The sequence below is a fragment of the Malania oleifera genome, chromosome 8 (genome assembly GCF_029873635.1).
Source record: "Malania oleifera isolate guangnan ecotype guangnan chromosome 8, ASM2987363v1, whole genome shotgun sequence".
Taxonomy (NCBI): domain Eukaryota; kingdom Viridiplantae; phylum Streptophyta; class Magnoliopsida; order Santalales; family Ximeniaceae; genus Malania; species Malania oleifera.
Window position 1 is genome coordinate 48,051,934 of NC_080424.1, and position 15,657 is coordinate 48,067,590.

The 15,657-nt window shown below is 37.3% G+C and overlaps 1 protein-coding gene across 5 annotated transcripts in view; it reads left to right on the top strand.

Moving 5' to 3' along the window:
• Window positions 1-4,135: 4,135 nt before the first annotated feature.
• LOC131162326 (uncharacterized) overlaps window positions 4,136-15,657 on the top strand; it is a 66,192-nt gene continuing 54,670 nt past the window's right edge. For 2 of the 5 annotated variants that reach the window (XR_009138741.1, XM_058118674.1), the window contains exons 1-5: window positions 4,143-4,482; window positions 4,873-5,031; window positions 5,588-5,705; window positions 6,285-6,381; window positions 12,789-12,895. Coding sequence is in view for 3 of the 5 variants with exons in the window: in XM_058118674.1 (XP_057974657.1) it covers window positions 4,904-5,031; window positions 5,588-5,705; window positions 6,285-6,381; window positions 12,789-12,895 (450 nt within the window). In the remaining 2 variants the exon portion in view is untranslated. Of the gene's footprint in view, window positions 4,610-4,872; window positions 5,032-5,587; window positions 5,706-6,284; window positions 6,389-12,788; window positions 12,896-15,657 lie in introns of those variants that run through there. The other 3 variants (XM_058118673.1, XR_009138740.1, XM_058118675.1) reach the window with 3 other exon arrangements.

Consider the following 15,657-nt stretch of genomic DNA (forward strand, 5'->3'; position numbering starts at 1 on the left):
TATATCATAAAAAATGAGCTCCGCAAGAGCAACCTCAAGTGTAGGAAGAGGGGATCGATGTAACAAAGAAGCTCGAGTATTCTCAAATTCATCTCGGATATGCATCATAAAATATATGAACTGATGACGATCTCGATATGCAGCAAAAAGCTTAATCGACTGCTTATTAGAAAAAGTAGGATCAGCTTGAGAAAGCTTATCCTAAATGCCACTAACCTGAGCATGAAACTCAGCAATAGATTGTCCAGGTTCCTAATGCATCTGGGAAAGCCGAGTTTCCAACTGAAACTCAAGAGCAGCATCACTACCACAGTTGTATCATTTTGCCAAAAAATCCCAAGCAAGTTTGACATTACGAAACTTAGGAAGTAGACTCTGAATAGTAGGAACTGAGGTATTAATAAACCAGGAAAGAATCTTACAATGAGTACTCTCCCATTTATCAAGAGCCTCATCAAACTCCTATGTGGTTTGCTTTTCATTTTTTATGGGTTTTTGTTTTATTCTAGTGACAAAAAACCATAATCTCTAACCAATCAAAAAGACTGACATTTATTGGGCTCAAGCATTGTAGTTGGAGCCATTCAAAACAATCTCAACAGGGCGAGCAACATCATTTAAAGATGCCATAAAAAAAAATGATAATGCTGACCAATTTAGAGCAAAAGAAGGTCGCCGGAGATGATGGTGAGTGTTAGCTTTGGTGTATTCCCAAGAGGGGGGTATATTGGGTATTTAAAAAATTTGTCCCTAGGTCAATCGGTTTAACAACAGTATTACTCAACCTAGGACCTGTCTATGCAATTATAAACTTAATCATTCACAATAGTAAAATATAAACATTCATGTGCTAGAATTTAAAATGCAAAAATTAAAAGCACTCACAAGAAATGTTATCGGGGTTTGGCTAACTGTGTCTACGTCCCCGCCTCTAACTCGCAAGCTCGAGGACTCTTCTAATGCTCACTTAACGGGTGGAGCAACACCTAATACAACCAGGTCAATTAGCACAGGGCTGACCTCAACCTTTACAAATTCTCCTTGCGGGGTGGAGAAGGCCCTAACAATCCTTACAGGCTGGATTACCACCCTCTCAGGCCACACTTGGAATACAACAGTATTTTTCACAACATAACTGGTACAGTGATTATGCTTCTCAAGTAAAGAAGATATGTACCCAATATAATCTATCACATGCACATCAACAATATAGGTAATGCAAGTTCAGTGATGTGTATTTTTGTGCAAGCCACACTTAACAAGATATGATTTCACGAATGCTTAAGAGTGTTTTAATCAAGTTATTTCTTTGAAACAAGTCATATCAAATCTCAATAATGAACCACAGTTTCAAAGATACTGCAACAATCTTTAAATTAACTCAAAAATATTTTCTTCAATGTAATATGCTCAAGAGTTGTTTGAAAGAATACTACAGCTTGTAGAAAATGTTTTTGCACAACAAAATCAAAACTAAGGGAATCTTGCAATGACAATGCAAAGATCCCTAAGCTTGTTCGTTTATCCCAACACAAGATTTATAATATTGAAATTTCTGGGATAAACCTTAGTCAGACTCCCCAAAAATAATATCAAAAATCAATCAAGCAAATGGGAGTTTTAGCACTCTCTAGCAATTACAAGCACACTCACTAAGCTCTTACAATACCAAGATGTATCAAAGGAATGACTATTTGAGGGTATTTGAGTAAAGTAGGATTTTTGGAGTAGAGACGATTCTTGGCTAATAATTTTTCTAATTAATTAATAATCCTCACAAATGAGCCTAATTTATAGGCAAGGTAAAAAATATAACCGTTTGGGACCTTCAGGGTATTATTAGAAAAGTTCTAAAATGCTTAGGAAGTATTAATTCACATTAACACGTGTTTACCTCAGTTAAAATAATTTTAACTCGGCAAGGTTTGAGTGGCTGAACCGAGGTTCGGTAGCCCAAGTAGACACATTTTTAAAAACCCTTAAAAATAGTTCGGTAGCCCGAGTGTAGGTTTGGTAGCCCAAACAAAAGTCAGAAACATTTGTTTGTAGGTTCGGGTGCTTGGTCCTAGGTTCGGTAGGCCGAACGCACGTGTTTGGTCGCCCGGGGCCTATTTTGAACTAAATTCCTCGGTAGTCAAAGTTGGTGAGGGGTCCCTTTCAGAGGGTTCGGGCGCCCGTGGAAGATATGCACAAAAATGGTTCGGTCGCCCGAGAGTTAAGTCAACTGTTGACTTTTTAACAGTTCGGGCGCTCGAGGAGTTTTGAACTCCTGGGGTTCGGTCGCCCGAGCTCTCTCAAATTTCCTTATATTATTCAATTTTATTCATTTTTAACACTCCTCAATTTTGTATGATATATGTGCATGAGTAATGAGACCTAGAGTCATACTAGGGTCTTACTGAAGCCGTTTTGAAATAGTCCCAAAAATTCGGCGTCGGTCCTAAGGTCATTCAGTCCCTATGGTCAATATACTGTCATTTTGAGCTTACAATTACCTACATGCATGGCATGCAAAGATTATTACAGACCGATATAAATTATTATAGACCCAAATAATATAAATTACAACAAGAAATAATATTCAGGGTCTTTAGGTTTTACTTCGAGCGCCATCAATTGATTTGCTAATGTAAACCTACACACAAACTTAAAAGCTATCAAATACTGGAGTATTTGTCATTATCAAAATCGGGTGTGACCTATAAGGTCAACAGTGAGTGGCGGCAGATGCGGCAGTGTCTGGCTGCTGGTGACTGGCTTAGAGAGATAGCCTTAGACGAGGAGGTTCTTATAGGGAGGGGTCTCGTCGGGAACAGAACAGACTTTCGTGGCGAGGGTTTGAGGAAACATTGCTTTCTCTTTTCTGCTGCTAGCAACACGTACGCACATGGCGTCCGCCACAGTTGAGAAGACCGAAGAAGAGCTCTGTAAAGAGGACTAAGAACTCCATCACCAACAATGGGAGATTACAGAGTGGCTTCGTGATTCAAGGGGCTGCTAGGACAACGAGGGAATTGAGAAAGAGCTGAAAGACGATGAGGGAGCTGAGAGAGAGTCGAGACAGAATTAGACGATGCTGGAATGAGAGAGAGTCGAGACGACGTCGGAATGAGAGAGAGCCGAGACCAAGTGAGCGCCGCCCGAAAAAAAAAAAAAAAAAAAAAAAAAAAAAAACCTTCTAAGACACTGGAAAACAGAGATGCAGCCGAGAGGACCACGTGCATGTGAGTGGGTGGAGACGTCAATGATGCGACGTTGCGTGCGGTGCTGGGAGGTTGATTCCAAAACTTAGGGAACAATGTATATCAAGTTTTAACAATAAGGAACAAAATATTTGTCACTAGAATATAAATAAACTCATGAAAGATACCATGTCAAGCTGCTCTAGAGGACTAGAAATTGTATCAATCCAACAACATAATTTTCAATAATTTGCAAAATTTTTAAAGAAAGGCCAAAGAGGCAAACTTGATTGCTAAGGAAGTTGAGTGAAATTTAACAGAAGATAAAATAACCCACCCCACTTATTGATCCAAATAAATTTGGAAGAGAACATATAAATAACCTTTATAATTTACAAGTAAAAAAGAGAACATTGGCAAATGATAAGCATGAACCGCAGGGGTTGCTTTGAGTTGATATACATACAGTTGCAAAGTTCTTTTGTGGGGAAAAAGAAAAGCCTATCCTTTTTTGTAGTTGATTGCAAGCTCATTGGTGGAGCCAAACTTTTGTTAGCACGAGAAAGCATGCAAGCAAAGAAGTGAGGAGTTGATTTGTAGGTTTGGTGTCACGTCAGGAGGTCTGAATAACTTGTTGGTGGCTGGAATTTTTATGTAATTAATAAAAAAAAAAAAGAGTAAAAGTTGGCGAATGAGGTTAGGTTGAAAGCTGTGACAAAGAAGGTTGTGAGGTTGATTGAAAAAGAACACAACATAAACCAATGTATTTTTATAATTTATTTTTTTATTATTAAAAAATTAACAATAGAAAATAGAAAATAATATCAAACAGGCCTTAGTAATTTGTTCAAGTGTAGTTTACTCAAAACGGGTCGGATGCTATAAAATATGAATTGAACTTGTACGGAATAATACAGTTTTTTATAACCCGGGAAAAGAAAGAAAAGGAAAACGAAACGTTCGTCTTTCACAGGTGAAAAAACCCTGGAGTTGACCGTTACTGTACAGAGGGCGGGGACACGCAATTGCTCCAGACTATTCAAGCCCACCGAACAACGACGTCGTTGAAGCGTCAAATAGCTCTGCCTCTGTCGTCTCTCCCCGCCCTGGGTTAAAATTGTGCCTGCTGTGCCCTGGCTCAGAACCCTAACGAGTAACAACCAGATCAGCCAAAGAGCGCAGGGCAGGGGTCCCACCACTGTAATTCATCTCAGCGAAGTCGATCTTTCCGCTTCTCCAGATCTCTTAAAATTGCAAACCCCTAGTTTTGATCCATTGCAGCATTTGAGCATACCTTCAGGTTCGCGTCCGCAGCTGATAATTTGCAGTCCATTTGTTCTTACCGTTAATTATTTTCAGTTTCTGCGAGAGTTTGTTCAAAGTGTCTCCTGATCGAGAGATCGAAATCCGGAAACGAGGCGCATTTGGTAATTTACAGTTTACATATTGTGAAGTATTGTGCATAATCGAAATTAATGTCGACGAAGCATTGATTATGTTCTGTTCCAGAGAAGAAATATCCTCTTGTTAGTTATGCAGTGGAATGACTTTTATGCATTGATGTTTGTTGGATCTGAACTCAATAAATTTTAGTTGATTTTCATGTGATTGAGTTCTAAATAGAAAATTGAGCCAATGTCATACATATTAATACGGTCAGTGGTCATGCATTTGCATTGATTTATTACAGGGAGTTGTGGTAAATTGAGCAGTCGGGTTCAATGCAACACATTCCGGCTACAATTGAGGAACAGTTGATTTTGAAAGCAATCAAGGAAGAATGTCCTTGGGAGAGCCTTCCGAAACGACTTCAAGCAACTCTTTCTTCTAAAGAAGAATGGCACAGAAGGTTTGCCTGCAGCTTCTATTCTAATCTTTTTGTTCACTTATTCATTTGCTACTTTGTCTCCATTTCCTCTCACTGCTGAATGGTCACGGTTGAAGAACATCTGTTTTGATGCTAATAGCAGAGGCCTCTCTAGCTAGCATAGTGGGCTTATTTGAATGATAAAAATGTAATTCTTGATATTTGTGACACTCTACAGAGTGGCTGAGGTTTTGTACCACTGGGTGGCATCCCCTTGACGCCCAGCTAATAAAAGTTTCTCCTTACCAATAAAAAAACAAAGGCCTCTCTATTTCTCTCCCTCTCTCTCTCTCTCTACACACACACACACACACACACATGTGCATGCATGCATATATATGCATATATATATATATGTATGTATATATAAAGATATTGTATATATCTTTAGGCATTCTCATTATTTATGAATTTTTTTTTGATACCTCTGTTTAATGATACTTGAGAATTATTATTATTATTATTATTTAAAAAAATTTTTAAATTCACTTTCTTTTGATTTGACTTCTGTTTTTGTTGTTGTGCTAACTTTGTGCAGGATAATTGAACATTGCATAAAGAAAAGACTGCAATGGAACTCATGCTTTGCTCGTAAAGTATGCAAAGAAGGTGAATATTATGAAGACATGATGCGTTATTTGCGAAAGAATCTAGCGGTGCGTAGTGGGTGTACATGAAAACCTGCTTTTTATTATTATGCGTTCTATTGTAAGTCAGTTGTTTATGCTGACATATATCTCATTCTTCTCTACACTGATAAAAAAATTCTGAATGATATTTTGTCTTCGTGTCCAACTGAAGGAATGTGAAATTTATAGTTCCAATATATGTATGCACCTATTGTCTTTCACAATGTTCTTGAGCAAAACTGAGTATATTTCTGGGAAAGAATACAACAAAATTTGCATTGGCAGCTGTGCAAAATCTGAGCACATACCTTTTGTTATGTATTTGGTGAGGCTTAAAGGGGAATATGCCCATATGTTATCGTCATATTTCAGCACAGAATCAACATTTTCAAACAAATTTCTATGCTGAAATTTAATCCCATTCCCGTTGCAATGTCAGAGTTCTAATTATGTATGAAGATATGAAAAGTACTTTGGCTCTTTGCACAGATGTATTTTCAATTAAGTGAATTCACTCATATAACTAGGATGGCTAGATGCTTTTATGGCCATGCTTTTTAGTATCTTCAAATTGACACCATTTACTTATTGAATTTCTGTTTGCAGCTGTTCCCCTATCATCTTGCAGAGTATGTTTGCCGTGTAATGAGGGTGTCACCTTTCAGATATTACTGTGATATGCTATTTGAGGTTATGAAAAATGGTAATAGGTTAGCATTCTTTTTACAAATCTGCTATGAGTTTTCCAAAATGCTGATGCCAATGCTATTACACTAGTCATTACTATTACTAGCTTGTAATCACATAGTGGGAAGTTCATTGCATCAGGCGCATGCAGTGTGCACACACACACAAATACTTTGGCATTAAATGATGCACACACCAGCATGCATGGAAGAGCTCCATTCGCCCATTGCTTTTTTCTTGATTTTAAATTTGTTTAAAAATAAAAAAATTGGCTACCACAATTCTAATAATTACAGCTCTTCAAAGTAATACTTAAAACTATTCTAATTATAATTTTCATGGTCTTTTTTACATTTGACTCTCTATTTCCTTTTTGTTTTTTTCCTTTTTCTTGCTATGTCTATTATATGTCCCCTAAAATTCAATGAAAATTGTTGATGCAGTTATACTTTTCCAAGGTAGTGGAGGCACGTGCATGTTAAAGTTCAATCAAATATGAGTGATTTATGGCCATACTTCATGCATTTATGCATTTCCTATCTGGGTCCATGGTAAAATATCCCCTAAAACATGGCCTCTAGTCCACATTCATTCTCTTTCATAGATGCAACTCCTCCCTTCCTCTCTTTCTCTCTCTCTCTCTCTCTCTGACCATTTCCCTGACATTGATAGTCTGATTTGTCTCTCCTTTTCTCTTAAGTCATTATTTCTCTCCAACATCAATTTCCACAACTCAGGCCTAGATTGCCATGGGTTTTCTATAGTTGTAAGTGTTTGACAGTAATAGGTGGGGGCTTCTAGTGTAGTGAAAGGGGTTTTGGTTGGTGGAATCAGCTAAGTGGAAGTGGGTGCAAATGGTGAGTTTGATTGATGAATTACTAATGATTCGAGCAAGGGTTCATGCATATTGCAGTGTGGAATCAACGATGGTGGAGGATTTGCTATGTTGCCATGTTTAGGTCTTGATGAGTTGGGCTTTGTTGTGGCCATCAATTTACTCAAACATACTTCACTAATTGAATCCTTCTGAATCTCCCTAGCATGTTGTTGCTCCCTACCGATAGTGCCTTTGCTACTACCGCCCACCACCACAACATGCTTAGTTCATCCATGATAAGTAGGATTTTCAGACAAGGAGAAAAGGAAGAATGATTGGGCAATTATATGGGAGTTTGTGCTTCCGTACTCATAATTTGATTCATAAGTATAATGTCTTAAGTCTCCACTTTGAACACTTTTAATTTTCAAGAATTTAGCTTCATTTCTTAAATCTACTTCCTTATTTAAAACCACTCTAAAAGCACAAATTTGAGAAATCTTTGTGATTTTAGTTTTATTTTGGTTATGTGGGTTAATGAGGTTTTGGTGAAATGTTATTCGGATTTTGATTTGATTTTCACAGAAGGGGTCAAGAAGCTTGGCCTTGGATCAACGGTAAGGTTTCTCCTTTGTGGCTGGTTGATCACGGGTTTGAGTCCAAGGAAACAACCTCTTTGGATAAAAGCAAGGGTAAGACTGCATACATTGTGAGGACCCTTCCCTTACCCTCGCAAAGTAGGGAGCCTTATGGCCTGGGGATGCCTTTTAGAAGGGGTTAAAATTTCCTTAGAAAATTGAGGTTTTTGTCAAGATGAGATGTGCCAGTTGCCTAGTTTGCAATAACCTCTATTGTTGCTTTAGGAGAAATCAATGTTTGGTAATGTTTGAAGCATTGACTATTTTCTTATTATCATTTTATATAGTCTTGCTAGGTGTAGGTCCACTCCCTTTTGAAATTATGTGGTTGTCTCCTCCTTAATTTCTCAAGTTGTTCAAGACTTGGTGGGAAGAAAAAAAAAATATGTTGGTGGGAAGAGTGTTCTATTGAGGCATTAGAGGATTTTGTTTTATGAAGAAGTTGAAACTTGTTAAAGACAAATTGAAGGTTTGAAATATAGAAGTGTATGGTGGCGTGAGAATAAAAAAGATAAATATCTTGCAAGAAATTAGTAGTTTGGATAGGTTGGAAGAGGAGGTTGCTCTCTTTGATAATTTGATTGGTAGGAGAATCCAACATCTAAATGAATTGAGATTATATTGAGAGAGGAGATTAGTTGGAGGTGAAGACTATGCTAAAGTGGATAAAGGGGATTGTAACAGTAGTTTCTTGATAGGGTGCCTAGTTGTAGGACAAGGAAGAGTTTATAGAAGAATTGGAAATTGATGAGGGTGTGGTAGTTAAGGATCGTGTAGTTATTACAGAGGAGATATGGAGTCTATAATTTGTATTTATTTGGAGTAGTATTATTATCTAAAAGAAACTTGAATTGCAGGAGGATGATTGTAGAATTGTAATTCTCTCCAGGGGCGGTGGGGTGGAATGGTAGATGGGTTTCTGATTTCTTAGGATAGTGCGTTATAGTTAGAGAGACCATTGGGAGAGGAAGAAGTGCAGAGGTCAATCTTTGAGACAAGAGGGAGAAGGTCTTTGAGGTCCAAGGATTTTTCCATGCCTTTTTTCTTTAAAGCTAGATGTGGTGAAGTTTGATCTAATGAAAATTTTTTAATGTGTTTTCCTTGAATGACGTGGTTAAGGAAAGCATTAATATTGTTCCATTAAAACTGGGGATTGTGGCCTATTAGTTTGTCTTTACAAGATTCTAACAAAGGTTTTTTTTTATAGCCTTTCTAGCATGCTGGCTTATATGATCTGTTGAACTCAGAAAGCTTATAGTGGAGGTCATCAGATTTTGGATGCTTCATTGGTGGTGAACAAGGTGGTGAATGATGCTAGAAAGAGAGGTAGGCATGGGTCTGTTTTGAATTTAATTTTTGAAAAAGCTTATGGTTGAGTTTGCTAGAATATTCTTATAGGGTGATAGAGAGGGGGGGGGGGGGGGCATTGTAGGTAGGTGGAGGAAGGAAGTGGGTTAGGGATTGCCTTTCATCTGTTGTGTTTTCTGTGATTGTTAATGAAGAATTCAAATATTGGTTTAAAGCTTTGAAGGGTCTTAGGCAGTCTGATCCTTTATCTCTTTCTCCTCTGAGTGAGGATGCTGAGTACCATGATAGGTAGAGGGTGGATATGGATTTACTGAAGAGGATTAGGGTGGAGTGCAATTGTGTGAAGATGTTTCTATCTCCCATGTGTAGTTTCTAGGCAATACCATGTTTTTCCTGTCCGAGGATATTAGTAATTTTCTCTATTGTGCTAGACTATTTTTAATTTTTGAGAAAGTTTCATGTTTTAAGGATTAATTTGTCCAAGAGTGGGTTTGTTGATGCTAATGTTATTGCTAATTTTCTTTGCCATTATTCTTTAGTTTTTGAGTGTGATATTCTGGATTGGCCTCTTAACTGTTTAGACATTCTCTTGGACAATAATCCTATGGCTGCTTCTTCTTGGGACTTGGTGGCTGAAAAGGTTTTTAGGATGTTAGGCAGGTGAAGAGGTTCTTGTCTTACATTAGGGACTCAGTAACTTCCATTCAGGCTTGTCTTTCTTCTATTCCTCTGTATTATTTGTTTTTGTTTAGGTTTTTTGTGGTCTGATGTGTGGTTTAGTAAGGGGATCATCATTTTACTTGGGAGATTCTGTAAGCCGAAGAGTATTTTTTGCCTGGGGTAATAGTGTCTAAGAACATCTCTTTAGTGGTGAATTGGTTATGAATCTTATGATAGGTCCTTTTGGACCTTGATTTCCTTTGTACTTTGTATCAAATGTGAGGTTTAGTATTATGGTTGGGATGCAAGAGCTGGCGTTGATGTCAGCCACTTGGGTTTCTGACTTCCAAACCCCCATCCACTCTTGTATGTATAGAGTTGGTAATTATGAGAAGGTTCAAAGTGGGAGGAAATTTGATTGGATGCTCCTTTGTTTTGAGTTTTTTTCCCCCATCTTTATCATTTATGCATTCTCCATGGTGCTTTTATTGTTAATTTCTCCCTCATTGGAATTCGCCCAGGGTTGAGGATTTGCTGAGGATCCTCTTCACAAAAATGATGGTACCATCTGCTAAAAGGATATGGAAGACTTCCAAGACACTTCCGTTCTTTCTGATAGTGAGACCTTTGAGAAGGCTTCCTTTGGTAGTTTTTTTAATCAAGAGAGTCAGCAGTCCCTTACCTAAGATAAATAAAAGGGGAGAGAGAGGTGAAGACTTCTGGTGGGAGTTTCTTCTAAATCTTGAGAACAGGCAACAACAACCCTAAAGCTGCCTGTGCTATCAGCCTAAAGAGAAGTCAATTATTGAATTCTTTCCCAAATAAATCCCACTGATAAATTGATAGTGTCTTCCCTGTAAAAGTTTCTGCATTTCTTTCCAGCCAAATCCCCCACAACGTAGCACCAAGAGCACATCTCCCCAGTCTTTTAGCATCCTCACCTTTCTCAAAACCAACAAAAGAAACAGGCAACATATCTTCCACTGAATTTGGACAGACCCATTATTCCCCAGCACCCCAAGATGAGAGTTTCACGAGTTCCAAGCAAAAGAACAATGAATAAACAAGTGAGACACATACACTGTACTATTTTCATGCAAGTATTTAATTATAATAATCCAATAGGTGTTTTCTTTTAAGATGAAGGCTTTTGTTTGGCTGGTGGTCCTTGATAGAGTTAATGCCTACAATCTGTTGCTGAGTAGGAAATCTTGTGGAGCTCTGTTGCCAGATATTTGTTTAATGTGTGGATATTTTTCAGTGGATGTATCGCACTTGTATATTCATCGTTCTTTTTTCGTGGAACTTGTGGAACTCTCTTCTTGGGGTTCTTGGAGAATTGTGGGCTTGGTCAAATTCAGTGGAAGATATGTTGACTATTTCTTTTGCTGGTTTTGGGAATGGTGAGTGTGCTAAAAGGCTGTTTTGCTCTTGGTGCTGTCTTGTTGGGAATTTAGCTGGAAAGAAATGCTGCAAGTTTTACAGAGAAGAGATTGTCAATGGATTTATTTGGGACAGGATTCAATTCTTGGCTTCTCTTTGTGGGCTTATGTTGCATGCTGTTCTAGGGTTTCTGTTTTCAAGATATTGTCAGAGATTGGAGTGCTTTATTAAGATGATGCAGTTTTATTTTCTCTTATTATTTTGATTTAGGACTACTTGTTCCCTTCTTCTCTTGTTCTTCTTCTTCTGCTGCTGCTTTTCAATAAATTTTTTTTTTAATAAAAAACTCCAATAAGTATTTGTTTGTCTATAGTGCGATTGATATTCTAGGTTTATGTCCATTTAAAGCATGAGTCAACCAGGAAACTTAAGTTAACAGTGAGAAATGAAAGGAGTTAAAGTTAAGTGATAGGAGGAATTCACTCTTAAATACCCTGTTTTTGTCCTGTAGAATGTTACAATTATTAGACACGTAGCCTTGTGCTTTACCCTCTTTTTTAGTGCTGACTAAGTTAATTTATTTATAATAATGACAACAAACTACTTCCATTCAAAAGGTATTTATTTATAAGAATCCAGGACTCTCCCTAGTGTAAGGATGAAACATGAATTCCCCCTCTGAGTCTATGAAACTGACGATTCTTGGCCCCCATTTCTCATCTGACACTTGATCTCCTAAGAATTTCCGTGATTCTCCTCTTTTGGCAATCTCCATTACATTTCATTGAATGAAACAGTGTCTCGCATTCACACCCAAGAACCTGCATCTACTGATAGTTCTTCCTAAAGTCTCATTAATTTTTACAAAGGCCTTAGAGAATTGTAATAGTTGCTGCCAGTCATCCAAACACCTGGGACATGGTATGCACTAGGCCAATAGTTTTCCCTCGGTATGTAAGAACTTGAACCAAAATTTTTGCTTTCTTTGGATAGGGGCAAGGGTTTAGGGAAATTTTTAATTTTTTTGTTCACTTCTGTGTTTGGTTCTTTACTGATGAGGCAAAGGTAGTGAACGTGATAGGATAATTTTATTAAACTTCACTTGCAGGCCCACCAACTCATCAATCATTCCCTTGAAGTGCATAAATTTGAAGGGAAAATCTTCAATGAAACAAGTTCTGACCAATATTCATAACACAAGGCTCCATCTTAATTTTCCGGCTTCTTTGCTAATTGTGTCACCCATGGGGACATGATTTGTGCCCAATGGCACATGCCCTGTTACTTGTCGACATGGAGCAGGTTTTTTATGAGATAAAATAAGCGATACATCCTCATATTTTGATTTTTATCATCCTTAATTCACCTGTCTTCGTAATCAGGAATTCTTCTGTTTGTTTTATTTGCATTACACAACTAAACTATTCTTATCTATTCCTTAATTTAATAACTTATTTTTCTTAATTTAATTATTTTCTTAAAATTATCTATATATTTAATTGTGGTGGTTAGTATATTTGCCTTAATATTAGTTGCTGTCTGATCCATGATTACTTGCTAATTACTTGAATAATGTCTTCTTACTCAAAGATTGACGCACCTTTTATTTTTCTGCAGAACAACCTTATGATAGCATCCCGAATTTCAGTGCTGCAGATGCCTTGCGGCTTACAGGAATAGGTAGAAATGAATTTATTGATATCATGAACAAGTGCAGATCTAAGGTACTGATCAAGAGATGTGCATGACTGGCTCTACAGATAACTTTGATATTAATTAGACGATATGCTCAGCCATCTAATTATTATTGGCATGTTTGTATAGATAAATTTAGAGCTAATTAATTATCTTTGCATATATAAATTTACAACTTTAAGAATGTTGCACCCAAACTTGAAGGTCTTGGGGATGGGGTCAAATCACAGAACATCTTTTCCTATTGTGGAGGTAAGGCTGCATACATCTTGCTCTCCCTGGACGCCCAATATGGCAGGGGAGCCTGGTGTACTAAGTACATTTTTCAGAAGCATGTCTATTATGTTGATCTTTGGTGCATGGTATAGATGTAGAGAAAGAGTGATATGAGGATGACTTCACATGGAACTACCCATGAACTGTAAATATGTCAAACCTTCTTTTCTAGATTATTTGATAGCCTCAGCTGATTGCAGCGTGCTGATTTTTCGTCTGCCTTTCATTTAGTTTTACCTTTTCATTTTTAGGAAACTAAACCTTTTTCCATTGTCAGGAATGTCCTGATTTGAAAAACTTATGTTTTCCACATGTAACCTGCTACAGATTTTTTTTTTTTGGATTGAATTATAGAAAAAGAAGAGATTTCATTAGAGATGAAATTCTCCTATGAAAAAAGAAGAAAAAAATAAAAAATTACAATGGAAATATCAGACCTTGCTGGTCTTGCTTTAGATCTGAAAAACACATCCTGTTAAAGCAACCAGCTGCGAAAAGCCCAATGTGGAACCATATAATGAATCCTATCCCAGAGCATAGGACTGGTCATCTTCTTCCCCGTAAATATGCATGCATTCCGTTCCATTTGAATACTCCACAAAACTACAAAAAACCCACATGAGCCTCATCTCGACAAAGCTAGCAATCTCTACTTCTACAAAACCTGTATGGGAAACAGTCAGCAAATCCTCCACGCCAAATCCACTTCTCTCCAAATTAACCAAATAATTTACTCCAAACCCTCCAAAAGAGAATGCTAAAAAAAAAAGGGAAGAAAATATAGAAAAGAAAGAAGATGAAGAAAGAAAGAAAGAAAGATGAGAAACAAATTTTGAATTACAAAATATAAAGTACATATGCAGAGCTAAAACTTTTGAAGACCTATTTTGCAATAGATTGTTGGTTAAATTGGTTTTGACTCTAATAAGAACAACCAACCAAATAGAAGCCTTAATCTTAGAGGGGACTTAGGCCTTTCAAATAACGATGAAGCAGTAATGACATGTTATCACGGTCAAATACTCTATAAAATATTTACGAGAATTATTAAGGCTTGATGTACATGGTTGGCGACTTGGCGCACAACCTAATAGTTTAAGCTTTTAAGTGAAGTGGTAATCTAACATGGCATTAGTGCATGATCCAACGTAAACCCTAATGCTGTAGACATCGTCAAACTAAACCCGAAACATCATAAACTTATGCATGTCGGCCATTGTAAGATGGTTATCTGCACCAACCAAAGACTTGAAACAACTCTAGGAGTTGAGTGAAAACAAGTGGCCAAAAAATTCCTGGACATCACTGCCACCCCTTGTAGATTTTGGAAAAAAACCCCACAGAACGTCATAGGCATTGTTGACTTGTAACTTCCTCAAATTTCATTGCCAAAGGACTAGACATGCACCCACAAAAGCCTGTCGAAGGCCAACTGCTCCCTTGCCATGTGGTGGCCCGTGGGGCTTTGTTAAGCACTAGTTTTGCTCTGACCTCTTCCCACATGCTTTGAATCCCTCTATACCCCTTAATATCAAGTTATGGGTAATGTTTTCTGCTAAAAATCTTTACTCATTTTGTTCGTTCACTCATGGATCATGGTTAATGATTGTTTGTTACCATTAGAGATGTATGTCAATGGTAACTAAGTTCCTTGGGGATGTGGCAGTTTTATGCTAGTTTATTTGTGACTTGTTGGTCATTCTAGTTGTTTGCTGTTGTTCATTTAATTGTGTTCCATGTTGCTGTTGTTTGTGAATGTTGGGATGGAGTGCATGAATTTTATAAGTATGTTTCCTTCATCAGTGTTGCAAATAACAACTGAAAAGTTGGATGGAAAGAATTATGTGTAGTGGTCTATGGTTGTCAAGATTATTTGACAGGCTTTGGAAAATCTAAACGCTCATTTCGAGCTAGGCTTAGTTATGACAAAAGTAAAGAAGTATGGGCTAAATAAGATGCATTGATCCTCCTCCTATTGTGGAACTTGGATGTGCATGCATCTTGATATAGCAAGGAGATTTGGGTTATGCCAAGCTCTTATATTCCAGTAACATTTGTACAACTGGAAAATTGAAAACTAGACCAAAACCGAACTATTTCACATTTTATTTTGATTTTTCAATTGCGATTTTCTAAGTTTTTAAAATCCATTTTTGGTTTCAATTTTTGGTTTTACAAATAAATTTGATCGAAAAAACTGAAAACTAGAGTATAAATGTTCTATTTAAAGTTGAAGCTCTGTTTGTTCTTTAGAAGAATCTGAAGTGTAATTGGTGGGACTCTCTTCAGGAGCAGCTTTATGGTTTTCTCAAGGGTTTTTGGGTCTTGTTGGTAGTTTAGGCAAAGGGATTTCAAAGATTTAGGGTCGGTTATGTTGATTATTAGATAGGGATTCATGTGACTAGGGCAGGGAAATTCATGGAATTAGGACATGGATGGAGGTGTAAGAAGTATTCCGTCTTTGTTCCTGAAGGGTTGAAAGGGGAAGGGCAGTCTCGATTTGGGGATGCCTTTG